Source organism: Rosa chinensis, chromosome 2, assembly GCF_002994745.2.
Source record: "Rosa chinensis cultivar Old Blush chromosome 2, RchiOBHm-V2, whole genome shotgun sequence".
Classification (NCBI taxonomy): domain Eukaryota; kingdom Viridiplantae; phylum Streptophyta; class Magnoliopsida; order Rosales; family Rosaceae; genus Rosa; species Rosa chinensis.
The window spans coordinates 86206019-86232010 of NC_037089.1; the positions used below are offsets into that span (position 1 = coordinate 86206019).

Below are 25992 nucleotides of genomic sequence, written 5' to 3' on the forward strand. Positions count from 1 at the left end.
ACCGAAGGCATGAAGGATGATGAACTCCTTGCTCATGAAGAAAAAGTTGAAAAATTTCAAAAAGATGAGTATAATTGTCGGTACTATCTCTTGAACTGTCTTGCTGATCATTTTTATGATTATTATGATACAACATATTCTTCTGTCAAGAAAATTTGGAAAGCATTACAGAGCAAATATGACACCGAGGAAGCTGGTGCGAAAAAATATGCTGCAAGCCGTTTTTTCCGATATCAAATGGTGGATGGCAAGTCGGTTGCGGAGCAAGTACAAGACTTCCAAATGATTGTAGCTGAAGTTACATCTGAAGGTGTCAAAATTGGTGAAAATCTAGTGGTGGCTGGTATCATTGATAAACTTCCACCCTCATGGAAAGAGTTTCAAAAATCCATGCGTCATAAATAAAAGGAGATTTCCTTGGAGACCTTGACGACTCGCATCCGAGTTGAGGAGGAAGCAAGAGGTCAAGATGTTCTTATGCAAGATACAAACAATAACACCTCCAAGGTAAATTTAGTATCTTCCAATAATAATATGCCCAATGGTCATTTTCATACAAATTCTCTTATGCAGCCAAAGAAGAAAAATATGAAAAAAATTGGTAAACCTCACCAACAGAATAAAGGCAAACCAAGCTATGTGAATAAGAACCAATATCCTCCTTCAGAAAATAAGCAACAATATACTTGTTGTTATGTTTGTGGCAAAAGTGGGCATATTGTTCGAAATTGCAATTATCGAAAACGTGAGGCTGTTCCTCAAGCTCACGTCACTGAAGAACCATATGTGGCAATGATAACTGATGTAAATATGGTTCAAAGTGTTGAAGGATGGTGGGCAGATTGTGGTGCTAATAGGCATATCTGCTATGATAAAGATTGGTTCAAGAAATACACTCCTTTTAAGGAGCCCAAAACAGTTATGCTTGGAGATTCACATACTACTCATGTGCTTGGAACTGGTGAGGTGGAACTCAAATTTACTTCTGGTAGGGTGCTAACTTTGAAAGATGTGTTGCATACACCCTCCATGAGAAAAAATTTGATGTCTAGTTATCTTCTTAATAAGGCTGGTTTTAAACAAACTATGGAATCTGACCAATATGTGATCACCAAAAAAGGTGTATTTGTGGGCAAAGGTTATGCTTGTGATGGCATGTTCAAATTGAATGTTGAGAATAATAATAAAGCATCCACTTCAGTTTATATGCTCTCTTCTTTGAATTTTTGGCATGCACGTTTATGTCATATAAATAGTAGATATGTGGGAATCATGAGTAGTTTGGGTTTAATTCCTTCAGTGCAAAAAGATTTTGAAAAATGTGAGACTTGCAGTAAAGCAAAAATTACTAGAAGGCCTCACAAAAATGTTGAAAGGAATACCGAGCTATTGGAATTAATTCATACAGACTTGTGTGAATTTGAGGGAATTTTAACTCGTGGAGGTAACAGGTACTTTATCACTTTTATTGATGATTGTTCTAAATATGCTTATGTCTATTTGTTGAAAAATAAAAGTGATGCTTTTGCCAAATTTAAAGAGTTCCTCCTTGAGGTTGAAAATCAATTTGGTAGAAAAATTAAAAGGCTCCGAAGTGATAGAGGAAGAGAATATGATTCTTCTGAATTCAATTCTTTTGTTCAATCTTTAGGAGTGATTCATGAAGTTACTCCACCCTATTCACCTGCATCTAATGGTGTGGCAGAAAGAAAAAATAGAACTTTGATTGAGTTAACAAATGCCATGTTGATTGATTCAGGTGCTCCCTCTAATCTTTAGGGTGAAGCAGTTTTAACTGCTTGTTATGTGTTGAATAGAGTGCCACATAAAAATACAAAAATGACACCTTTTGAGGTGTGGAAGGGGCATAAACCAAATTTGGGTTATCTTAGAGTTTGGGGTTGTCTAGCCTTTGTGAGGTTAACTGACCCTAAAAGACCAAAATTGGGTGCTAGAGCTACTACTTGTGTTTTCGTTGGATATGCTTTAAATAGTACAGCCTATAGATTTCTTGATGTTGAAAATCATGTTGTGATTGAATCTGGTGATGCAATTTTTCATGAAGAAAAATTTCCTTTTAAATCAAAAAATAGTGGGGGTCAAGAATCTAGAGAAAATATTTTTTCACAACCTAGTTCTTCTTCTTCTAATTTACATATACAACAAACTAATGAAAATGAACCTAGAAGAAGTAAGAGAGCTAGAGTTGAAAATGATTTTGGCCCTGACTATTATGTTTATAATGTTGAGGAAAATCCTATTTCTTTACATGAAGCTTTATCATCACCATATGCAATTTTTTGGAAAGAGGCTGTGAATGATGAAATGGAGTCTCTAATTTCTAATAATACTTGGAAATTAGTAGATTTACCAACAAGTTTTAAAACCATTGGGTGTAAATGGGTCCTTAGAAAAAAGCTCAAACCGGATGGAAGTGTAGACAAATATAAAGCTAGACTTGTTGCTAAAGGTTTTAAGCAAAAACATGATCTAGACTTTTTTGATACTTTTTCTCCGGTTACAAGGATTACATCAATTAGATTATTGATTGCTATTGCTGCAATTCATGATTTGATTATTCATCAAATGGATGTGAAAACAGCTTTTCTAAATGGTGATTTAGATGAAGAGATCTATATGGACCAACCAGAAGGTTTTATAGAACCTGGTCAAGAGCACAAGGTATGTAAGTTATCTAAATCCCTTTATGGTTTAAAGCAGGCTCCTAAACAGTGGCATGAAAAATTTGATTCTTGCATGATTGGAAATGGTTATAAATCAAATGAATGTGACAAATGCATATATTATAAATCTTGGAAAAATTCACATGTTATTATTAGTCTCTATGTGGATGATCTTTTAATTTTTGGCTCAAATTTGCATGTAATTGATGAGACAAAAATTATGCTTAAGAGCAATTTTGATATGAAAGATCTTGGTGAGGCTAATGTTATTTTGGGCATGAAAATAACAAAAACATGTGATGGTATTTTTCTTGATCAGTCACATTATGTTGAGAAAATTTTGAAGAAATATGATTATGTTGGCCACAAGCATGTGTCTACTCCTTTTGATTCTAGTGTTCACTTATTTCCTGTTGAAAGTGAAAATGATGTGATTAATCAAAAGGAATATGCTAGCATAATTGGCAGTTTGCGCTATGCAGCTGACTGCACTAGACCTGACATTGCATATGCAGTCGGAGTACTTAGCAGGTTCACAAGTAAACCAGGTAAAGAACATTGGCATGCAATTGAGCGTGTTATGAAATATTTGCTTGGTACTAAAAATTATGGATTATTTTATAAAAAATATCCTGCTGTACTTGAAGGCTTTTGTGATGCCGATTGGAATACTCTGTCAGGTGATTCTCTCTCTACCACTGGTTATATTTTTACATTAGGTGGATGTGCTATTTGTTGGAAATCAAAGGAGCAAACAATAATCTCTAATTCAACCATGGAAGCTGAACTTATTGCTCTAGCTTCAGCAAGTGAAGAAGCAAATTGGTTGAGAGATTTATTGCATGAAATTCCCTTGTGGGAAAAACCTATACCACCTATATTGATTCATTGTGATAGCACTGCAGCTATTGGTAGAGTAAATAACCGTTATTATAACGGCAAATCCAGACCTATAAGAAGAAAGCACAGTACTGTGAGATCATATTTGAGTGATGAAATTATTAATGTGAATTATGTTAAATCATGTGATAATCTTGCAGATCCATTAACTATGGGCTTGGCAAGAGAAAAGGTTTGGAATACATCGAGGGGGATGGGATTGAAGCCCATATCGTCATGAGCCATATATGAGGACACCCAACCCGGTGATTAGAGATCCTAAAAACTGGGTTCAATGGGAAAAACGAATCATAAGGTGGCCGTAAGAAAAATGCACTATATTTTCTTACTCATCCCTATGATGTAAGTGCATTAATCTTGTAACGTATATGAAGGTTGAGTTTACTTAAAACTCTTAATAAAGTCCATAGCTCATATGAGTGGGATGTCATAGTTACAAGAGCATCCTTGACGGATTTTACCTATATGAGTGTGAGAGTGGGGCCGCTCTCTATGAGAATTGGGCTTATTCTTGAAATGCACTCATGAAAACTGGGATAAGCACAAGGCCGTAACGTGCTGGCTAATAAAGCTCATATTAACACCTGAATTATTATGTGTGAGCAGTAGTTTTTATTTTCCCTTAAGCAGTTGTAGTTCAAGTCTGAGACCACTATCAACTCTGGAGTTGGAATTACTGTTTCACTAAGTGAAGGTTCAATGCAGAGCACACCTTCATGATGCATAATGGTTCGTCTTTGGGCCGGTAACTTTGGTTTATATTTTTTTTAAATATTAAAATGAGTGGGGGAATGTTGTAACATTTTAATATTTTATTTATTATTGAAATTAAATTTGGGTGAATTTATTTTGTGTTTAAAATCTGAATTTATTTGTGTGTTTAAATTCAGAATTTATTTTGAATTTTATTTTGTAACTCATGGTGTTTTATTTTGATTTATTTTGGGTTTTAATTCTTGTAACCTATGGCTATTGGTTACTACCCTATTAATGGTAGGGAGTGTCCTAAGAGCCTATAAATAGCACCAGTTGTTGCATGCTCAAACACATCATTGCTTTTACGTAATACTATTACGATACACAACTATTCACCCATCAACTTGCTTTTCAAAAATCCCCCAAAGTGTCTTGTGTGTTTTTTTGGCCAAAGAAAGGTGTTCTTTTGGTGGAGCTTTGGGTTCCTCCAATTTGTGCAGATTGGTGTGAGCCACACAACTTGTTGTTGGACTGTTGTATCCTGGAGGAGACAAGTCAAGAGATTTCTGGTGCACCGGCATTGTTCCGCAGAGGGCTTGAATCTCCTTAAAGAGAGCGAGATACCCGCGCCTCAGCTTTTTGTCAACGAGTTTCTCATATAGAAATTATAATTTTTATTGTAATTTCACCAACAATTTCTGTTACTGTTGTACGTGGCGCAACTCTTATCTAGTGTTATTGGTTTCATAATTCTATCCTATCGCTTGAGAGTTCAGAGAATGTTCTTACAGCGCCGTAAGGAAGTACCTATAAGAAGGGATCGGAATTCGCAGACTAGCAATATAATGGCTGGTATTAGTGATGGGAAGGCTTTTGATTCTCACCAGTTTGCCTACATTAGTTTTCATGTGCATGCTGAGGATCAAATTATTAAGGTGTTAGATATTGACGACGTCTCAAACACTGGTGGTGGATATATTAACGTTCCAAAAAATTTTAGATTTTTGCTTCACATCTTGGGATCACAACTCTGTCAGCGCTTTGCAGCAATCTGGGGATGATATATATTTGGTGGAAGTCTATGCAGCACCACGATATACTCCTTGAACCTTGTCCATCTTGTGTGCTTACTCTGAAAAGGTTCAGATCCATGTTGGAGACTACTGTTGAAATTACAATGATCAACATGCATAATGGTGATAAATACAGAATAATAGAATAGCACGATGATTTCCTTTTGTTCAATTTGATTATTTATTTATTTATTTCTGTCACACGTGGAACGCCTTCCCAACTTATTTGTTTTTCTAAAAAAAAAATATTACATATACAACATTGGTAATTAGTAAATACACATTTACACTTTTTTATGTAATGAATAATTCTAATATAGGCTGAGACTGGTATCTGGTTTAGCTGACAGTAAACTTGACAACAGTTAGAATTTAGTCCTTCATCTAAGCTCCAGTGTAGTCTGTCAAATAGAAAAGAGAGAGAGAGAAAAAGGAAAAAACATTATCCTGTGGGACTCCTTGACAAAAATACATTAGAAAAAATCCTAGCAAAAGCTAGAACATTGACAAAAATTTTGAATGTTACCGTGTTGAGAAGCCTGAGAGCAGCAGGCCGGGTAAATTTTCTGGCAAAAAGAAAGCATGGAGAGGGTTTCTCCTTGCTGCTACACCATTCTCTTCGATACTCGGTCTCATAGTAGATATTATCTACATCCTGAAATAAAAAGTCACCAAATTTCAGTTGAGTTTTTCTACCTTTACAACAACAATGCTACATCGAATGCAGTTTCATGAGTTTTACAAATCAGTCCGGAGCTAGTACTGAACTTAATCCTTGAATACAATTGAGCCATTGCAGGGATTATTCATTTGGAAGCTTGTAGAAGAAAGAAAGCATTGGATTAAACACTAGTGTTCAGAGTAACCAAAGGAGCTTGTTGTTATTCAATGACAATATTAATATACATCTAATAAGACTCCTTTGAGAATATCCACTGCTTGAAACATCCGAGAAGTAAATAGTGTTAATTTATACAAACATCAAGAGAAACCTTTATTGTGCAACCATGTAATTTCCAATTAACTTGAGCATAAATCTTGGTGCCACTAAACCATTAAAGGTTAAATGTTGCGCCAATAAACTACCAATTCCCAATGACTTGGATTGTTTAATTAGGAAGGAAACCAATCAACTTTTGGTTGCTCCAAGACTCCTATCTCAACTATATCATTGCTAAAGGATGGCTTGCTGCCACAAGAAAATTACACATACCTTTATAGATTTAATAAGCATGGGAGTAGCATCTGAATATTTGTATGTCATAGGGTGCCATCCACGGCGTTCACGGTCTGCAGTGGATGATAAATCCCATGATGAGTGTGTCAGTGATCTTCGTGTGATTTCTCCTTCAAGGCCTTCTTGCTGAAATTTAAACTATTTAGCTCGATGTTTTATCTTTCCAATATAAAATGGGGTGGAGATCGAGAGAAAAAAGAGAACCATAAATAACAGCGAAAGTCACACGTGAATGGGATTCCCAGCTAGCTGTTTCAACTGAAGCCCCAATCTGCTTACGTATACCTTCCTCCATATACACCAATATTGTTCAGGTAGAAAGCTAAAAAATCCTGGAGGCTTTTAATCTGAGACTTAGTTTTATGTCTGTCTTTGATATTATTTCTAAAATAATCAAAATGTAATTAATATCCTTAAGAAAATCTAGCGGCTTAAAAGATGAGACCTTTCTAGTTATAAGGAATTATGAAAGACTTTAAGCTAGTGTCCTGACACTTTTCTCTGGTCGGTCTATTCAGCTTTCAAAAACCAAAATCTCAGATTGTTTATGAAGCAGTAACCGTATATATGACCATAAATGTTGCTAACATACGGTGTCATTAATATCTTCTAATATCTAGTTTCATAAATATATCTGACCTAGATATTTAATCCTAGAAAGAAGCTAGCTAGGATATACCTACAAAAAAGGTGATGCAAAGACTTATGGTGAAGAAGGCTTTGTACAGTTTCAACATTGAGGAAAAACCAACTTAAACTCTATTAATAAATCAGGCTCACAGTGGTTAAACAGGAATTTATCTTACAGCCAGTAATGTCTGAACATAATGCTCGTCTGGAATGCAATTGTGCTCCTTGGAGTTATCGGCCGGCTGCAGAAACAGGAAATTTCAGAATACAAAATTACAATTCCTCTCTAACAATTTCAAGATGCATTCAGAAAATGTACATTGGATCTTACTTCAAATTTATCTGTGAATTCAAAAATTGAGAAAATGCATTTGATATGTCAACTTGCTTGAATTGGTGCAAGAATACTTTTATGGGATAGCTGATGTGGTAATTGATTACAAATTAAAAATAAATAAAGAAAAGTACTTACAACAGGATGATCCCGCCAAAACTCAGGTAACGACTTCCTCTGCATGATAATCATACACAAAACAGTAAAATATGAGCTTACAACAGATAAGATGGCACACTAAAAGGGAGCACTCTGTAACCATGGTAACAAACTAAAAGGGGTACACAACAATAAGTCGAATCCTATGCAATCTCAGCTATTCATTGCAAGCATGGCTTTTCAGCACACATTAAAAGTTTTCCATCTCCAGTTCTAGGATCACCCAGGACAAGTGAATTTAGTTTAGTTTTGAAGTAGAGAAGGATTACAATATGTCACCTGGGACAAGTGAATTTAGTTTAATTTTGAAGTAGAGAAAGATTACAATATGCCACCTTTTCTAATTGATTATGATTGCCTTCCTTTCAAAATTTCAACATTCCAATACCTATCTATGGAATGTCTGGATTATCTCAAAAGGCACCATGTTGGGGAATAACCAAGATTATATCATCTGCAACTGTGAGTCAATAATTTAACGACAACTTACCTTACAATACAACTGAAACATAGGAAACACTGTATCGTCTTTCACTACAACCTCTGCATGCTTCCTCGTCAATACAACCCACTGCAACAAAGAAAAAAAGTACAAGAATAAGCCGATCTGTGGAACAGTCAGAGTAAATACTAACCATTTTGTTAGGCTTTCTTTTTACTATTGTACAAAATTTCAGGAAGCAATTATTCCTTGAATACCTGAGATCCTTTTCTCCAGTTTTGTACAGGAATAACAGGATCCATTTTTGGATTGTAGCGGCCATCTTTTGTATCAGCAAAGCTGCTTCCAGAAGATAATAGTTAAACATACATTCAAAGGTGACCACCGTAAAAAGAAACAACTGGACAACATTGGAAACATAGTTCACAAACTTAAAGTGATAACATGTACTAACGCAAGTTTGAAATGTATGCACAATATTCAGATGCAGCTCTGTATTGATATGTATAGTTATTTCACACAAGTAACTCAGTTGCACTCATAAGATGAAACCTAAGTAGCTTTTACATGCATTAAAATACAAATGACTTGAAATCAACTGGTTTCAACTTTCAACTATTAAGGAATTCGCAGACCAACTGATGACTGCTGACCACAAACAATCCTTTATTTCATATGTTTGTATTAGCACTGCATATTTGAGTTGGTCCACTCACCTGTCCACAAAACTGGTTCTGGTTGACATGATATAGTCATATATATAGTTGAAATTGTAAAGAGGGATGCAGCTGAAAAGAAATCAAGTAACTGAGATATTGTTAGATAATGGAAACCATCGAGATTGATAAACTGACAAAAAGAACCAGCAGACAAAATCATCAAGCCAATCTTCACCTATCAGAAACAAAAGCAAAGCGTTGATTAAGAGGATCCTCTAGTGCATGTTTGAGCAATATACGCTCCGCTTCAATCATGGTTGCTTCTCCCCAATCTACCTGGTATAGAACACACAAGCTAAATATAACAATCCCAATACAAAAACAAAAACCATGGAGACACAAAATCACACACACTCACATAACTCAACCGAAACCTGCAAACTTACATAAAGTAAAATCCACTGAAATAGCATACAGCATATGTACATTGTACAGTATCAGTAGAAATCCAATTCACACATTACATTACCTGTATGCTATCATTGACTTGACGATTCAGGAAAAAAACTGATCTGGTGGTGACCCTATTGAACAGAAACCCGGGCCTGGAGTGCACATAAATCGAAAACTTACCCTCCCCGCCCTGCAAAAACCATTAGAAATTAAACCCTTCATGCAAATTACACCTCGTAATTAAACAACAAGACACAATTGAATCCCTTTATCACCTGAAAGAAAACATCCCAGAGCATATCCAACGGTAACCGGTTGCGGGCGATGAACAAGAAGGCAATCTTGGGCCGTTGGATTGTCAACTGAGGACGAATTGAGGCCAGAGTCATAATCCGAGTGTAGTGAGTATGCATAAGAAGGACCAAGGTCCCAAAGCACAAGCACATCAAAATCGAAGCGAAAAGCTTCCGCTTCCATTTGAACTGTGACTTTCGCTTCATTTAGGACTTGACCCTCTTTTGCATTCACCTTGTGGAGCTCAAAGATTAGGGCTTTAGGGGAATTGAGAAGCTGTGGAGGTGAAGCTTCCTCTCTTGAGTCATCATTGCTTTCACGTGAAGAATCTCAGAGGTGACCCAGATCCAATTGGAGCTCGTAAAGACTGAAGCTTTTAAGCTTTAAGCTTTAAGCTATGCAGAGTTGGACCCAGGAGAAGATGGGAGAGTTGAATCAGTGAGTCAGTGAGTGCAGGTGGCTGGTGCGATTTCAATTGCGAGTCAAGGAGGTCGTTGTAGTAAAGTTGTGATGTGTTTTTCCTAGTTGCTTGTGATGTTGGGTATAGAATCATCCCATTTATAACAGTTTTGACTAGCATTTTCCACACGAAAAAATTTGGTCATTCTCTTGTTACAACTTTTTAATGTGTCTAGTCGAAGAAGACAGGAGAAGGCTATGTAATAATAATCTTGGCATGCGTTAATGAAATTCACATCTCTTTTAAAAATTTTGTACAATATCATTTGGTGTGATGGCAATTGATAGTGCAAAACCTGTCAAAGTTGCAATTGACGGTGCATTTTCCACACCGAAAGCCTGTTTATTTTTGTGCGGTATATTTGGTGTGATGACATTAAGTTTCTCATTTTTGAGTGAGAAGTCATGAAGATTGGTTGTTGTAATGTTCAATTAGTTGTTGTTATTGATGGAATAAAATAAAATAACTTATTTACTTTTCATTTTGTGTTATATAGTCCCATTGAAATCGACTCGTTGCTATTTTATGGTTTTTAAGTCCCTTATACACTTTTCAATATCCGTCATGCACACATATATTTGAAAATGTCACATAAGATCTCTATGTAGAACTTTTGTCGGTTTTGTTTCAATTAAGTTACATTTATGATTGGAGATGAAAGTTATGAGAACAAACTTTTAAAATATCGAACTTTGAATACCTACTGCTCACATGTAATCGAATCTCCACTCCTTATCATCATGTAACATAATTTCTAAGGTATATGAGAATTAGCAACTTTTAGTAATTTTATTTTTTATTTTTTTATATGAAGATCATTTGAATTCCAATTCCCTTTGTTAAAGGATGTAGAGAAAGTTATGTGACAAATATATTTGAATTCGGGAACTAATATTTTTCGTAGTAGAAATTTAATTTGAATTAGTGACTCCGTTGTCTATTGTCCTATAATACAGCATAGTAAGAGGCTTGAGATGACTGATGACAATGGAAGAAATTTGAGAACTAGCTACCAGAAGTTGTTACAATTAATAATAATAATAAGTTGTTGGTGAGGCTTCATCATATGCAATACTTATATTAGGCAGGTATTGCACTGTCAATTGCAACTTTGCAAGCAATTGAGTGATTGACTTCTAATTGAAGCAGCAGCTAAGGAAGGCAGATCTATAAGCAATGAATATGATCAACTTTAATAATGATCATGTTGGAAAACCTGGATGCACCAGGACAGTTTCATTTTCTTTTCAAAAATGATACAGTAGAACATAATGAATTGTCCAAACTGGTGATCAAGAACTGTATATGTACTCTCTTCCCCAATTTTAGTTTCAATTATTTAACCTGTATCGAGTTTAAGAGTCTTTTAAATAATTCTAATAATCTTAAGAGTTTCACTTTTCTACACTATTTTGGTTTCAATTATTTAGTTCATATCAAGTTTAGGAATACATATTGCCTGTCAAAAGTTGTTAATATCTTTTTAATTGACAATCTTCTTTACACATTGAGAAAACATGATTTTTGGCAAAGGGGTGAACCTTAAAACTCTCTATTCAATTTTTTTTAATGATTTTTACACTTACCGATTTTGAAAAATTGTAAAAAAAAGTCAAGTCAAGAGTTTTGAGGTCAGTTTGGTTTTAAAATTACTTAAAAATCATGGCATACTAATGAGAATTTTTTAATGAGAAAATAAAACTATGTGATTTTGAACAAAAATCATGTACTATAGTCTACAATTTTTTTTATAAAAATCATGATTTTGAGACAATTTCTTTTTTTGGTCGGGAGAAGAAAAAAAAAATCCCACATATTTTTATCGACACATTTTACCCACAGAAAAAAACATTTTTGAAATCCTAAATTGTATCCTTATTTATAAATAATAACCCATCTTATTTTCCACGTGTTCAACCACAATTGTCTGGAGACTGCGACGTCGTTTCTAGTCACTTTTATAAACTCAAAGTTGACCGACGAAGGTCGGCGCTCAAATTCGTCAAACATGTCGATTGGGTCGTTGTTCAGCTCTCCTCAAGTTACCGCTAAAATCTCCCCGGCGACCGACAGCCGAACAAACCCTAACCGGAGCCTCAACTTCGCGAATTTGCAGAGAGGCCCCTCCAGAACTAGAAATTTAAGCATCGGGATCGGGAATGGAGGATTGGGACAAACTAATCCCCATGGAGTTGGCGACAGAGATGGCGTCATCATCGTCGACCATGGCTCACGCCGTAAGGAATCCAACCTCATGCTAAGTAAGTAAGTAAGCTTCTAGAAGATGATTGGGATTCTGGGTTTGCTTTTAACGGTTGAAAGGCAGTTACTTTTTTACTGTGGTCTAGTAAAGTTTGTAACTTTTTATTTTTTATCTGAGGTTGTGATTTTGGTTGAATTACAGATGAGTTTGTGGACATGTTTAGGGAGAGAACTGGGTATGCTATAGTGGAGCCTGCTCATATGGTTAGATTGAATCTGTTTTACTTTTGGGTTATTAATTTTTTTGTTCACATTGGGTTTGTATTTTTGTAAATATTGCAAGTACATAATGTATTTCTTGATTGCTTATAGAAATGTGAGTGAAGTAGTGATTCTGTCTGTAAATGTTGTATGATTAGGAGTTGGCAGAACCTTCAATTCAAGACGCGTTCAATTCGTGTGTTGAACAAGGTGCCAATCGTGTTATCGTTAGCCCGTTTTTCCTCCTACCAGGAAGACATTGGAACAAGGTAGCTGGTTTTCGAATTCGGTAAAGTCTCTGAATGTTTAAGATAAAATGGTGGACTAAATAGTAAGAGTGTGTGTTCTTTTGCAGGACATTCCATCCCTGACAGCTGAAGCTGCAAAGGAGCATCCTGGTGTGTCATATATGGTGACTGCGCCTCTAGGCCTCCACCCACTACTTGTGGTATGACTGGCATTTCCTTATTGTTTCCTTTTCATGAATCATTCATTGTTGCAGAAATGTCTACAGCTTTGCTTGAAGTTCCATTGATGCTTAATCAAACTGGGATAGGATCAGAGACACACATATATAATTATGCTTGCATAGGATCACACATTGTTTTTGCACAATATTTTCTGAAGCTTTGCTTAGAGTTATATTTGCTGTTGCTCAACTTGGATCTGAAGCCAATAGACTGCATTTCGTTTTTTTTTCTGTTGTCCTAAACATTATCCAGTGTCACAGAAGGTTCCAAATCTTTGGTCTACTGGCACTTAACTAAGTTTACTTGACAGTAATGTATTCCTTCTGGTTTTAGAAACATATAGATAAATACACACTCAAACACAAAGACATGTATATAGGTAGGATCGCAAGTCCCCCACATATGGGAGCTTGTGCCTAATATATTTATTTTCTCTTGCTCAAGGACTAACAGTGAACTAATAATCAAGATAATTACGGTTATTGGTTTCAAAGGCCACATTGTGCTTCATTCTAAGATGATGAGGTCTCTGGTTGCAGGATGTTATGAATGACAGAATCAATCACTGCTTGAGCCATGTTGCTGGAGATGCAGCTGAGTGTGCAGTTTGTGTTGGAACAGGCAAATGCCAGGTCCATTGATACATGCAAATGCCAGCTCCATTGATTCATGCAAATTCATACCAAAACAGTATGGGGTAAAGGCACCATTTCAGTTTCGGAACCAAGTGATTTTGCAACTTGGATAGCCATATATAGAAGGCATCAGGCGGCTGTTGTGGCTTTACCACGATTCATGCAGCCAACTCAAATAGTTGGGACAAGGCTTTATTGCGAATGTTGTAGAATTGCCCTAGTTGTAACTGGATACTGATGGTCCGAATTGGACTTGTGTAAATGGCACCTTTGGCACGTTTCTACAATTGCAATGAAGCCAACCACATAGAGCTGTGTAGTTGGCATGAGATATAGACTAGTGGCCAGCTTCAGTGAAGATTGAATTGAGGTGGTCTTCACCATCAACCTTCCATTTCAGTTGTTTATTAAAAGACTCAGCAGCCATGAAATCGTTTCTCTAAATATGGCATAGTCACCCTTCCGCTTAGGAGAACTGCGTTGAGGAAATGGACGCCCTTTTAGTTTTCTTTACTGAACTTCATGACTTCCATTTACTGCCCTTGCAGCTCCATTCACCGTCTTTGTATATGCTATGCTGCCTGGATTTTCTACTTTGTAGGCGTGATATTTCCATTTTGCTGGTCTCACGTACTGTTCGACATGTAATCAATGGTCTAGCATCTAACACAGAAAGGATAACAGACCAAAAATGGATTGAGAAGAAGTGAAAAACAAACTGAAAGGGTAAACCTAGCGATAAGACAAGTAATGGGTAGCCATCGCCCATTAGTACATTCCAGTGGTAAATCCTACTCATTTAAACCTGTTAATCTCGTTAGCTTATAAAATCAACTCTGAACTCTAATCCGATTATTCCACAGAGGACCTGTGGACCAGAAGGGTTTAGAAGCTTGATAAGACTGAGCAACATATGCACTAAGAATTAGGGTTGTTTTATCTTTAACGTTGTGTCAATCATAATGTCCAAATGGTGGCCACGTGTAGTAACCTAGCACCCTTTGAAGGGGTGAGTATGCATATCTTGATACTACATAAATTTTGGCCAAGAACACTACATTTTAGTATTTTACAGCTTTGCCGCTTGCATTTCAATGGATATGAACAAGGAGAAGAAAGCCATGCAGTCCTTGGGGACCAAGTTGGCCAGGAAGGAAATCCAGAACAACAACAATAGTACAGAGGAGAACATGGAAGAGAAAAATGGGGATACGAAGACGGTGAGAGAGAAGCATGAAGTTAAACCAAAAGGACTTCCTCATGAATAAGTTCCTCAGCCCGGAGATTTCTCCACCGCAGCCCTGGAGCAACTCTGAACGGTGGAGAAGCCATCGAGCAACTGTACTTTGGCCTAGTGAATATCTTAGTTACTCTACTTACTGTAGCATAAGTAAAGAAGTGAAACTGGGTGAAAATGATGTTCTTTTGAATGTGCACTTGTCTACCAAATCTGGAGTATCACATATAAGCTGTTGTATATTGTATCCTAGTATCAAATATCAATGAATATTACACAAATGGAAGATGATAGTGAAAAATGATCTTCAACGCAAAATTCGGTTTTAGGTATTTACAGTATGAAACTATGTCTCTAGTGTTGCAAAAGAAGGATTGAAGCTGTACTTCAATCAAGCCAAGCCAAAGCATTTGTTTGAGCTCTAATCAATTTTGCATAGACCCCATCCTTCTTGAGGAGTTCTGCATGCTCACCCATCTGCATAAATCAATGGTAGTCAGATTGCAAGTGTATATCCATGAATCTTTCTTAATATAAAAGCGAAATTAGTAAAACAAGTAGCAGCTGACCTCAGTGACTCGGCCTCCGTCCATTACGATGGTTCTGTCAGCAGCTTCTATGGTTGAAAGCCTGTAGATGAATACACATCATATTGATGCAGAACTTCTCACAGAAAGAGAAGAAGAAAAATGTACTAGTTCTAAGTTCACCTATGTGCAATGACAATGACGGTTCTTCTTGCTTTACCATCATTCTTCATTGCATGAAGAACCCCCTGGAGATGAAATCATAGCATGCACAGCATCAGAACTAACTGTATACTTTGTGGAATAAAATGGGAAGATTCTTTTAGTTTTGAATGAACATGCCTTAATGTGATGTTCGGCTTCAGAATCTAAGGCACTGGTAGCTTCATCAAGGATTAATATAGCTGGGTCTCTAAGAATGGCCCTAGCAATCGCAATCCGCTGCTTTTGTCCACCGCTGAGTAAGTTATCATCAACTAGGGTATCATATCCGTCAGGAAGAGATGAGATGAAGTTATGAGCATAAGCTAGCTTTGCAGCCGATTTTATATCTTCCTCCTTAATATCATCGGAGCAACCATATTTAATGTTTGACTTGATGGTCATGTGAAATAGATTTGGTTCCTGTCTGAAATGTAAAGTTAGGTCACAAACTTATAGTAAACCCAAGAAAAGTGTCACAGTTTCTGCATTCTAACCTGCGACACAAATCCAACTTTCCCTCGCAGCCACCTGATATCCAACTCTTTGATAGGGATACCATCAATATTAATCTGCAAATAGAATGAGCTTACAAATTATGACAGTCTAAGATAGTAAAATGCAATTATGGAAAATGACAGAGACTATGCAAGGAGTTTACTTTTAGTGAAGGAAAACTCAGACGCTTACCTGACCATTTATTGGCTCATAAAGACGAAGCAAGAGATTGATTAATGTGCTTTTTCCACTACCACTCAGACCAACCTTCACAAAATTAAGATGCAAGTCAGTCCTCAAGTTTTCCACTCTAAGAGGGATGGCAATGTAAAAGAAAACATATCTCTTACAATTGCAACCACTTCATTTGCTTGTATGGAAATATTTATGTCCTCTAGAATGGCGACCTGTTCAAAGTTTAAGAGATGTTAAGAATAAGGATAGTGACAAACCAATACTTGGAATTTAGCCAGTGATATTTTAATTGGAGATACTTGGTTCAAAAGCACATACTTTTGCCCTAGAAGGATAGTGAAAAGAAACGTTTACGAACTGAATATGTCCCGTTACCCTCTGCAACTTTACACCTGGACATAGAGGGGATCCATTTAATCATAAATGTATTGAAAACAAAAGATTTGAGTCTATGAAGAAACATATGTAAAATACACAAATGCCTGAAACCTATATTGATTATAGAACTCTTAGTTTAAGGAAGAGTTTAAGGTCCCACAACACATAAATTTACCTTAATTGACTTCCAACAACATATTCAAAAACTAATATTTAGTCTTCATAGAAGCAGAATGTTGAGTAAATGCAAGCCTTGTTACTGCTCAACACCATGTACCTTACTTCAATATCTGATTTGCATCTAAATACTAAGGCTAAAATGAAATATCAAATTCAGAGCTTCTGGTTTCAAAAGCATACCAAAATAAAGCTTGGTAAAGTGTCATCAATCAAAAGAACGAATGCGCTTCTCCTTCACAGGATAAGAGTGCCTACCTTTTGATACGAATTGGTCGCTGGGCAACAAGTCCATCAACTGGAGAACCTTTTCACTTGCTCCAACAGACTCGACTAATGATGATAAATTGTCTATGACCCTCCCAGTTGCATAAATTAACCACTCACAGTACAATACGTACTTAGTTAGTTGCTCAGGTGATACACGACCACTCATAATAGAAATGCCTCCTACCACCACAGCAATAACCTGTACATGTAATTTGACAGAGTGGAGTCAACTACAAATCTCCATTTAATTGCAATATACACAATGCATCGCAAAGGCACTTATATTTCTCACCTCAGCAATATTATATATTTGAATTGAGTGGAAAAAAACCTTATACGTATACATTAAGGTAACTAAAGAGCCATACCTGTGTTGACCGATACAGGGTATGAAAACTCATACTCAAGAACCCACGAGCCATACTCTCTCGAATGTTTATAAACGCTACCTTGTCTAGCCATCCCTTGAACCTAATATTACATATGATGCACAAGTTTGGTTATCAGAACTTGCAGACTTGCTTGTGATATGGTTACTAGATTGACAGCAATGAAAATAGAGATTCTTGGTAGGAAATGGATACTCAAGATATTTACCTTCCAATTTCTTTTCTTTCTGTTCCAAAAACCCGGACTGTTCTCATCAGAGAAAGTGTCTCTTGTGCAACCTACATTCAAATGGGAAGATAAATCATGAATGTGAATTGTAACTTTTTGTTGAGAATTGGATCACTATTCTTCCCATACTTCATTGGCCCCAGCAGTGAAGTCTTGGGTTAATTTTGCAGCTTTCTTTTGGTACCTATATATAAAAGGCATAGAAATCCACACATAAGGTTTACTATGAGGTACTGGCCACAAAAGGTGTGCTATCAAGTCGAAGAGCAATGCATCAGAAAAGGTAAGATAGGGCTTTATTTCGGGTGCAAGTTAGAGTGAAGGTACAAAAACTTACTTGCTATAAAGAAGAAAAATCACAGATAAAACACCACATATAACCAGTGCTGATAATGCAAGAGGCCAAGATAATATAAGCAGATTGATCAGTGCACCAGTTCCCTGAATACAGAAAGGAAAAAGAAAAATAAACTGTAACATAGACTATAGACCAAATGTATATTCAAGGGAAGAGAAGGGTAGAACTAAGAACCACAACCTGAAGCCCATTACGTAATATCAAGTTAATATCATTTGCAATGACAAGCGATAATCGTTGACAATCTGCCCCAAGTCTGCTTGTCAAATCACCAACTGATTCTCTGTCGAAAAAGGATATATCCTACATCAAAAGATAACACCAAAATACAGATTCATGTTCAATAAGAAAAGAGATTAAGCAATTCATGTGCTCCATATATATTCTTTACAAATAGCATCCAGTAGTTGCAATTTTTTAAATGAAGCACAAACCTGGACAAGAACAACTGAGTATAGGGTTTCCCTGAGGCGCTTAACCTGCAATGTGATATTGGCAGCAGATGGTGTACGAGTAAGATTTAGGTAAAAGGCACAAATGCGTCAAATCCTTATTACTAAAAGACGATAACATAAACTACAGAGATTCAACAGTCCTATTCAGAAGGAATTCATGGAATCAGTGAGTAACTAACCAACAAAATGTTTGCAATCCCAAAACAACCACTTCTCAGGCCACTGAAACATACATAAAACACAGTTAATTACCAGGCACTGCAGACTAGTTTCTGAATTTCCATCGAAAATTCAACTAGAAATGACCAACCTGCATATCCCTGAAGTGATACACAACACTGCTAGAAGCTTCGAGTTCCTGAAGAACACCGCAGCATCCCCACTTTGAGCACAAAACACAGACTCCGTCAGTATCCGCGGTATTGAGATCTCCGAAAGCTGCAACAGTAGACTGTTACTCCATTCTTGCTTACAAAATTCATAAAACCACCGCCACATACATAAAATCAATAGCTCAAAAATGCACAAAATTAACAAAAATATGAAAATTTTTCACTAAATCAAAAACGAAGAACAGAAGCTTTTCAGATTCGAACTCACCGCTGCTATAATCAGTGAACCAAAAGCAACAAACACAATCCATCTATCAGTCTCGATCAAATTCCACATTCGATGAACAGCACGCAGAATCGTGACTGGCTTCGCCGCCGTGATTTGCTCTTTCTCCTCCTCCCCTTCCTCGGTTAGACTCCACCAATTGACGGCCGCCGCCACCGGAGTAGCAAGGCCGTTTTCCGGCGAAAAGAAGAACCGGCGCGAGTTGTTTCGGATACCGAAGCGGCGTCGTTTTGAAGCAACGTTGATGCTATGGATTGGAATATCGGGTTTCGGCTTTGTGGAGAGAGTGGGCAAGTGACAGCGGCTCAGAGAGCAAAGATTGAACTGGAACATCGCCATATCAATTATCAAAGTGCACATTTGAGAGCTACCGGGGGTTATTTCGGTAATCTTGGCATAGCGGCATCTGGCACCCGCCTTTTGGCGCCGGAAATTGAACTGCACCCTGCTTTTGTAGCCTACAGAAGACCCTATATAGGTGTACTTTTTTCTTTTCTTTTTTAAGAAATGTGTACTTTTCTGTTAACCAACAAAAAAAACAGCGTACTTTTCTAAATTTATTCAATAAATATCTAAATATATTCAGAAACTTTTTACATGTAAATTTATAAAATCTCTAATTACACCCAATAAGTTTTCCTACAATACCATTTTCTTTAATTAAACCCAGCAAAACTCAGTCGACTTTGCTCTACTAGGGTTTCTCTTCCTTAGCCGTGCAATTGATCGAGCCCGAAAAGAAGATGGCGGCGGTGTCTCATTCGTCAGAGGAGGTCGTGGTGAGTCTGGTTGGTGGAGAGGATGCTGTCCACGATTCGTTTTTCTATTTTTGTGGCCGACTTCTGTCCAAGAAGGCGGTGGTGCTTCCGTTGTTCTCGGCGGCGATCTCCAATATTTGGGGAGTGAAGGAGAGAGTTTTGATCCGGCAGGAGGAGGAGGACATCTTTGTCTTCCAATTTAAGGAGATGGAGGTGACGAATCGAGTACTCTCTGGGGGTCCTTGGTTCTATAACAACTCCATGTTGTTGTTGGCAGACTATGACGGAATCTCTGCCCTCGATACTGCGCCGCTGCATCTCCTTGAGGTGTGGGTGGCAATGAAAGGGTTACGGATTGCGATGCGAAATGAGAAAGCTCTTACCATAATCGGACGGGCTTTGGGGGACTTCGTGCAGGTTGACCAAGGAGCAGTGTTGAGAAAGGATCTTGTCCAGAGGATCCGTGTGATACAAGATGTCCGCCGGAGGATTTGGCCGCGACGGATGTTTGAGTTTTCACCGATTGTTTCTGTGACGGTGGAGCTGCAATATGAGAAATGCCATGGGCTGTGTGCAGCTTGTGGTTTCTTCGGCCATAGGGGTGGTTCTTGTGATAGGAGGCTGGCGGAGGAGGCGTCCTTGTTGGCGGTGCCGGGCCGAGGTGACTTGAGCCTTGGTCTGGACTCTGCACCCTGATCGGAAGCGTCTGTGGCGGTGGTCGTGGGGCCGGAGGTGCTCTTTAAGGCTCCGACGGAGCTGGGTTTTGTGACGGCAGGGGCTGGAGAGGCTATGGTGGCTGAGGGTGGACCTGCGTCGGGGGCTGCAAGCAGTGCAGCTGCAGTTCCTGAAAAACAGGCGGGAAACCCTAATTTTGAATTAGGGTTGACCGCAGGTTTGACTATGATGCAATCTGGGCTACAGACTTTTGGGCAGGAAAAGGAGGAGTCTGATGGGCTTTCTGTTGGGCTTGTTGCTGGGAAAAGCCCAAAATTGGGTTTGGGTGTGAGAAAGAAGGTGTTTAAACCTAGTTTGGCATTTATACCTCCGGAATTTCACCTTGGTGAGTTTGTGGAGGTTCCAATTTCGATGGGGACAGCTCAAAAGAAGAAGGGTCGTCCGTATGTACGCCGAGCAAAACGTATATTATCTCCAAAAGAGAAAGGTAATAATGCAGGTGTGGATTTATGCTCCAACTCGAATGAGAAAGAGCTATTTCTTGGTTAATTGTTCTGGCTAGGGGTTAGAGCCTGTGTGAGGATGTTTAAGTTTCTATGAGTCTTCTATGACGTTTCTAGTTCCTTCCTTGTACCACAATTGCGTGATTGGCAAGGGAGGGCTAGTTGAATGATTTCTTTCCGTAGGAGGAGAAGCTTGGTCATTCTTGGATAGGCTCGCTTAATTGTGAGCTTCACAATGATGTTAATTAGTTTGCTTTAGCTTGGATAGGTTTTATCGGATTTTCTTGTCTGAATTCTTATGTAAGTTTGTAAGCTATGGCCTATTGAATAAAAATCAACTTCTATTCAAAAAAAAAAAAAAACCAGCAAAACTCATACACTCTGACAAATAATACCAAACACCCAGCAAACTCCCTCGTTCTTCTAAGATGAAGAATACCAAACTTCGTTGATATTCACCTTCTTGATCTGGTATGACGGATGAATACCCGGTCTCAAGTTGTCTGCTTCGCTCTCTTGCACCCGCGGACTTTGAACTTATCTCTCTTATAGTTTTATTGGTTTAAATTTCCTTCCAAAGTTCTTTTATGAGTTTAATTTATTAGTTTAGGGTTTGAATTTCTGGAAGGTTTGTTTTTGCTTTCTCAATTGTTTGTAAATTTCTTGGAAGCTGCGCTCGTCTTCCTCTTTCCGAGCCTCTTTTCGCCCCACTAAACCCTTGAATTATCTACAAATTTGGTTGTTGTTTCATAAAATGCTAGCTAGACTCTTGTACTGATGTCTCATAGACGCGTGTATATAAACATTGGTGCAATTAATATCCTCTCCTGTTCCTCTTTCATCGGCCTTTTATAATACTAGCTAAGCTCTTGTACTGATGTCTCATGGAGTTTATGCCCAGAGAAATTATCAGACAATTGAGATCCTTGCGCCAGTTTTGAAACTTAGTCTTCAACTATCATTCTGCTGTCGTTCGTGAATTTCTGGTATGTATGCGATAGGTAATGTAATGAATTTTCGAGTAGCATTAATCAGATCAGGATTGCTGGGTTTAATCAAAGAAAAAGGTATTATAGGAAAATTTGTTGGGTGTAGTTAGAAATCTTATACATATGATGAATGATCGATGCTGGGTAAACTTAGATATTTGCTGGATACATTTAGAAAGACCCTACTTTTTTATGTTCCTACAATTAGTTTTTTTTTTTTTTTTTGCCTTTCCTTTCCTTTCCTTGTGACTGAGATAATTGTAAGTATGCCACATATTGCTGACCAAAAATTATTTTGTATATCGGTGGTGTAAGTGTCAAATACCTATTAATCTTAGTTATTGATATTTGTAGTCAATTTTTTTACTAATCAAAAATACACTTGATGTTATCTAGCAGTTTTTTTAAATTGATGTGAGTCACATTTGTGTTCACTGCTCTTAATTCATTCTCGTTGCGTTGCTGATTGGTAGAGGACAGAGTACTCTTCCAAATATCTACCAATTCAAACCAAGAGATTTAAGCGGTTTCTAAGGGATTTGCCAAATATATATTTCAACAGAGACATTGACAAACGGTCTGTTCCACTCTAAGGGATGTAACTTGAATTTGATATGTATCTTATAAAACCAAATTATACAAAACTTTTATCTAATCCCATGTTTGTCGAAGCCAAACACACTCTAACAGAGATGATATGGAACTAGACTTACCAAACACACTCTAGTTTTGTTGTGTAAACTATTCCTTCAATTCAATTCATCACTGTTGTGTAAGACTAGAGTATCGTTATGTTTTCGTTTAATTGTGAGAGTAGTTGTTTTACAGGATTTAACTTGGAGATTGTGGAATACAAAGAACATCAGCTTCACTGGGTGAGATGTAGGGCGTCGGGACTATGCAAACTGCTCACTCTCTTACTCTATATCCCTTTGCATGTGTCTTTGTGTGCTTACATTATGATTGTGTGGCCGTTTTAGAGATTGTGGAATACAAAGAACATCAGCTTCACTGGGTGAGATGTAGGGCGTCGGGACTATGCAAACTGCTCACTCTCTTACTCTGTATCCCTTTGCATGTGTCTTTGTGTGCTTACATTATGATTGTGTGGCCGTTTTATAGTTTGTTGAACTTTACTGGCACAATCATAATGTAAGCATACAAAGACATATGCAAAGGGATACAGACTAAGAGAGTGAGCAGTTGCATATTCCCGACGCCCTACATGTCACCCAGTGAAGCTGATGTTCTTTGTATTCCACAATCTCCAAGTTAAATCCTGTAAAACAACTACTCTCACAATTAAATGAAAACGTAATGATACTCTAGTCTTACACAACAGTGATGAATTGAATTGAAGGAATAGTTTACACAACAAAACTAGCGTGGTAAGTCTAGTTCCATGTCATCTCTGTTAGAGTGTGTTTGGATGAGGGAAAAATGATGGAATTTAATTGAAAATGAGGATTTCATAATTCCTAAAACCAATTCCGTCGTTTGGCATTACCATATAACCATATTGGAAATTTTAAATTTCTCTGTGGAAAAAAAAAACGATGGAATTCATTATTTAAATTCCCCACTTCAATTTCTATCAAAATAAGTGTCATTTACGAATTTTTTAGTAGTCTTCAATTTTCATTTTCAAAACAAGACTTTTTGCTATTTTATTTATTATTTATTTTAAACTTTGTTAATTTATTAACATTCTAAATCCTAAATAGGTATCCAAACAATAGAAATTGCAATTAATGGAATTATTGATTGATGGAGTTAAATATTCTATCATTTATAAATTCCTAAGAATTTCATAATTTTATCATCCAAACGCACCGTTAGGAATAAAATAAATTATAATGTCAACTGATTCAAAAGGTCATCAATCAGAAAAATCAAAGCACAAACCTCATAAGCCTCTTCACTCTTGGGAATGTAGCGTCCTTAGTGACATTATGAGTGATAGTAAGTCCACGAACAGCAGTACCATGACCATGCACAACGATTTGAGTACCAAACACCCTATCATCAAGAATCAAGAAGACTCATAACAATATAAAACTCTAGAATATAGTTTCTAATTACGATAAATAAAGATTAAATAAGACCCTTACTTATGGCCAGGATCACTAATGCTTTCAGCGGCAAAGGAAGAGGCAGGGGCGACGACGCCTATAGTCGGGACTGTAGAGGTGTTGCCGGTTGCTCTGCAATCGCTGCTAAAGGCGTCGCTGCCCCTGCCTCTTCCAGCAATGTCTTTAGCAGCGATTGTAGAGGAACCGACCACACCTTTAGCTTTGATTGCAGAGGAACCGACGACCCCTATGCAATCACGACTAAAAGCATCGCCGCCCCTGCCTCTTCCTTGATTTTAAACTTGCATGGAGGAACCTAATTAACAGTGCTGCCCTCGCAGAGGTTAGGGAATCCTGCGTGGTAAGTACACCTTTAAAACCCACCAACTTCTTGATATTTCGTCAGTTTTGTTATATTGGGTTGCGTTCTTTGGAAGTTTAATTGACAATATTGTATTTCTTTTGGTTTTAGAAACATATAGACATATACACACTCAATCACAAAGACATGTATATGATCACAAGTCCTCCACATAAGGGAGCTTGTGCCTAATATATTTATTTTCTCTTGCTCAAGTACTAATCAAGTAATCAGTGAAACTAATAATCAAGATAATTGCGGATATTGGTTTCAAAGGCTACATTGTGCTTTCATTATAAGATAATGAGATCTTTGGTTGCAGGATGTTATGAATGACATAATCAATCACTGCTTGAGCCATGTTATTGGAGATACAAGTGAGTGTGTTGTTTGTGTTGGAACAGGAAAATGCCAGCTCCATTGATTCATGCAAGTTCTTACCAAAACAGTATGGAGTAAGGCACCATTTCACTTTTGAAACCATGTGATCTTGCAACTTGGATAGCCATATATAGAAAGCATCCGGCACCTATTGTGAACCACGATTCATGCAGCCAACTCAAATAATTGGGAAGGATTTGGCCCAAAAAGAAGCAACACTATTTATTCTGAATATTGTAGAATTGCCTGGGTTGTAACTGGATACTAATGGTCTGAATTGGACTTATGTGAATGGCACCTTTGGCATTGTTCTTTAAATATTTCTACAATTTCAATGAAGTCAACTGCATAAAACTGTGTAGTTGGCATGAGATATAGACTTGTGGCCAACTTTAGTGAAGATTGAACTGAGGTGGTCTTTATCATCAACCTTCCATTTCAGTCTACTGAAAGACTCAACAGCCACCAAAGCGTTTAGAGGTCTTCCTCAACATTCTCTAAATATGCCATACTCACCCTTTGGGAGCGGTTGCTTCAAGAGAACTGCGTTTAAGGAAAGGACGCCTCTTAATTTTCTTCATTTCATAATTCATACTTTGTCCTGAACTCCATGACTTCCATTTACTGCCCTTGCAGCTTTATTCATTGTCTTTGTATATGCTATGCTGCCTGAATTTTCTACTTTGTAGGCGTGATATTTCCATTTTCCCGCGTTCTTTGGAAGTCAGTTTAATTAGGACTTTGGTTTTGTTTAATGTACATTATAAAATCTTGATCATGCACCCCCCTGAACCTAAAACTAATTAAATAGAGTTGCCGGGTTTTTCATTTCCGACCAAATGCATACGTGTGCGTTATGTGAGGACCCACAACTTGTCTGAGCCACATTGTATGCACATCCATCATTTTCATCTATGTTGCAACGCCTTTAGCCCCTACTCCAGGAGCTGGCAGAGGAAGGGGCGGCGACAACTTTAGCGGTCAAGGAAGAGGGAAGGGTGGAGACGCCTTTAGCAGCGACTCTAGAGGAACGAGTGCTTATAGTGGGAGTGACGAAAGAGGGAGTAGCACCGGAAGAATAATCGACAAAGTCTACGTCACTGAGCTGTCCCAACCATCATCATCTTCAGAA

The 25992-nt window shown here is 37.5% G+C and overlaps 4 protein-coding genes across 4 annotated transcripts; 2 read left to right on the plus strand and 2 right to left on the minus strand.

The window, feature by feature from the left end:
* Positions 1–5515: 5515 nt before the first annotated feature.
* Positions 5516–10099, minus strand: LOC112186807 (glycosyltransferase BC10). Its single transcript, XM_024325331.2, has 11 exons — positions 9543–10099; positions 9344–9457; positions 9050–9150; positions 8872–8943; positions 8413–8494; positions 8204–8284; positions 7693–7731; positions 7397–7462; positions 6567–6716; positions 5880–6008; positions 5516–5754 (listed from the first exon to the last, which is right to left on the minus strand). The coding sequence occupies exons 1-11, from the start codon at positions 9765–9767 to the stop codon at positions 5734–5736; spliced, it is 1080 nt and encodes a 359-aa protein (XP_024181099.1). The 5' UTR covers positions 9768–10099; the 3' UTR covers positions 5516–5733.
* A 1915-nt stretch (positions 10100–12014) lies between these two features.
* Positions 12015–13988, plus strand: LOC112186808 (sirohydrochlorin ferrochelatase, chloroplastic). The gene is made up of 5 exons (XM_024325332.2): positions 12015–12282; positions 12426–12487; positions 12643–12753; positions 12840–12932; positions 13494–13988. Exons 1-5 carry the CDS (start codon positions 12030–12032, stop codon positions 13593–13595), a joined length of 621 nt encoding a protein of 206 aa, XP_024181100.1. The 5' UTR covers positions 12015–12029; the 3' UTR covers positions 13596–13988.
* A 1010-nt stretch (positions 13989–14998) lies between these two features.
* LOC112186806 (ABC transporter B family member 26, chloroplastic) lies at positions 14999–19580 on the minus strand. The gene is made up of 18 exons (XM_024325328.2): positions 19104–19580; positions 18814–18941; positions 18683–18725; positions 18483–18527; positions 18229–18351; positions 18028–18131; positions 17820–17874; positions 17670–17740; positions 17441–17543; positions 17061–17271; positions 16566–16639; positions 16403–16459; positions 16245–16319; positions 16052–16126; positions 15696–15977; positions 15537–15601; positions 15396–15456; positions 14999–15303 (listed from the first exon to the last, which is right to left on the minus strand). Exons 1-18 carry the CDS (start codon positions 19479–19481, stop codon positions 15214–15216), a joined length of 2040 nt encoding a protein of 679 aa, XP_024181096.1. The 5' UTR covers positions 19482–19580; the 3' UTR covers positions 14999–15213.
* A 284-nt stretch (positions 19581–19864) lies between these two features.
* On the plus strand, positions 19865–20575 carry LOC112185293. The gene has a single exon (XM_024323535.1). The coding sequence runs from the start codon at positions 19865–19867 to the stop codon at positions 20573–20575; it is 711 nt and encodes a 236-aa protein (XP_024179303.1).
* The last annotated feature ends 5417 nt before the right edge of the window (positions 20576–25992 follow it).

Bases quoted from the DNA above. Each gene is read 5' to 3' on its own strand.
- LOC112186807 (XM_024325331.2), bottom strand. From the start codon at position 9,767: ATGAAGCGAAAGTCACAGTTCAAATGGAAGCGGAAGCTTTTCGCTTCG. The intron at 7,732-8,203 runs GTAAGTTGTCGT...ATTATCATGCAG, and splicing joins TGTTTCAGTTGTATTGTAAG to AGGAAGTCGTTACCTGAGTT. The intron at 6,009-6,566 runs GTATGTGTAATT...TTTTTATTTCAG, and splicing joins TGCTTATTAAATCTATAAAG to GATGTAGATAATATCTACTA.
- LOC112186808 (XM_024325332.2), top strand. From the start codon at position 12,030: ATGTCGATTGGGTCGTTGTTCAGCTCTCCTCAAGTTACCGCTAAAATC. The intron at 12,283-12,425 runs GTAAGTAAGTAA...GTTGAATTACAG, and splicing joins GGAATCCAACCTCATGCTAA to ATGAGTTTGTGGACATGTTT. The intron at 12,488-12,642 runs GTTAGATTGAAT...TTGTATGATTAG, and splicing joins TAGTGGAGCCTGCTCATATG to GAGTTGGCAGAACCTTCAAT.
- LOC112186806 (XM_024325328.2), bottom strand. From the start codon at position 19,481: ATGTGCACTTTGATAATTGATATGGCGATGTTCCAGTTCAATCTTTGC. The intron at 17,544-17,669 runs GTAAATATCTTG...ATGTAATATTAG, and splicing joins GAAAGAAAAGAAATTGGAAG to GTTCAAGGGATGGCTAGACA. The intron at 15,978-16,051 runs GTTAGAATGCAG...CATTTCAGACAG, and splicing joins AAGTTGGATTTGTGTCGCAG to GAACCAAATCTATTTCACAT.
- LOC112185293 (XM_024323535.1), top strand. From the start codon at position 19,865: ATGGCGGCGGTGTCTCATTCGTCAGAGGAGGTCGTGGTGAGTCTGGTT.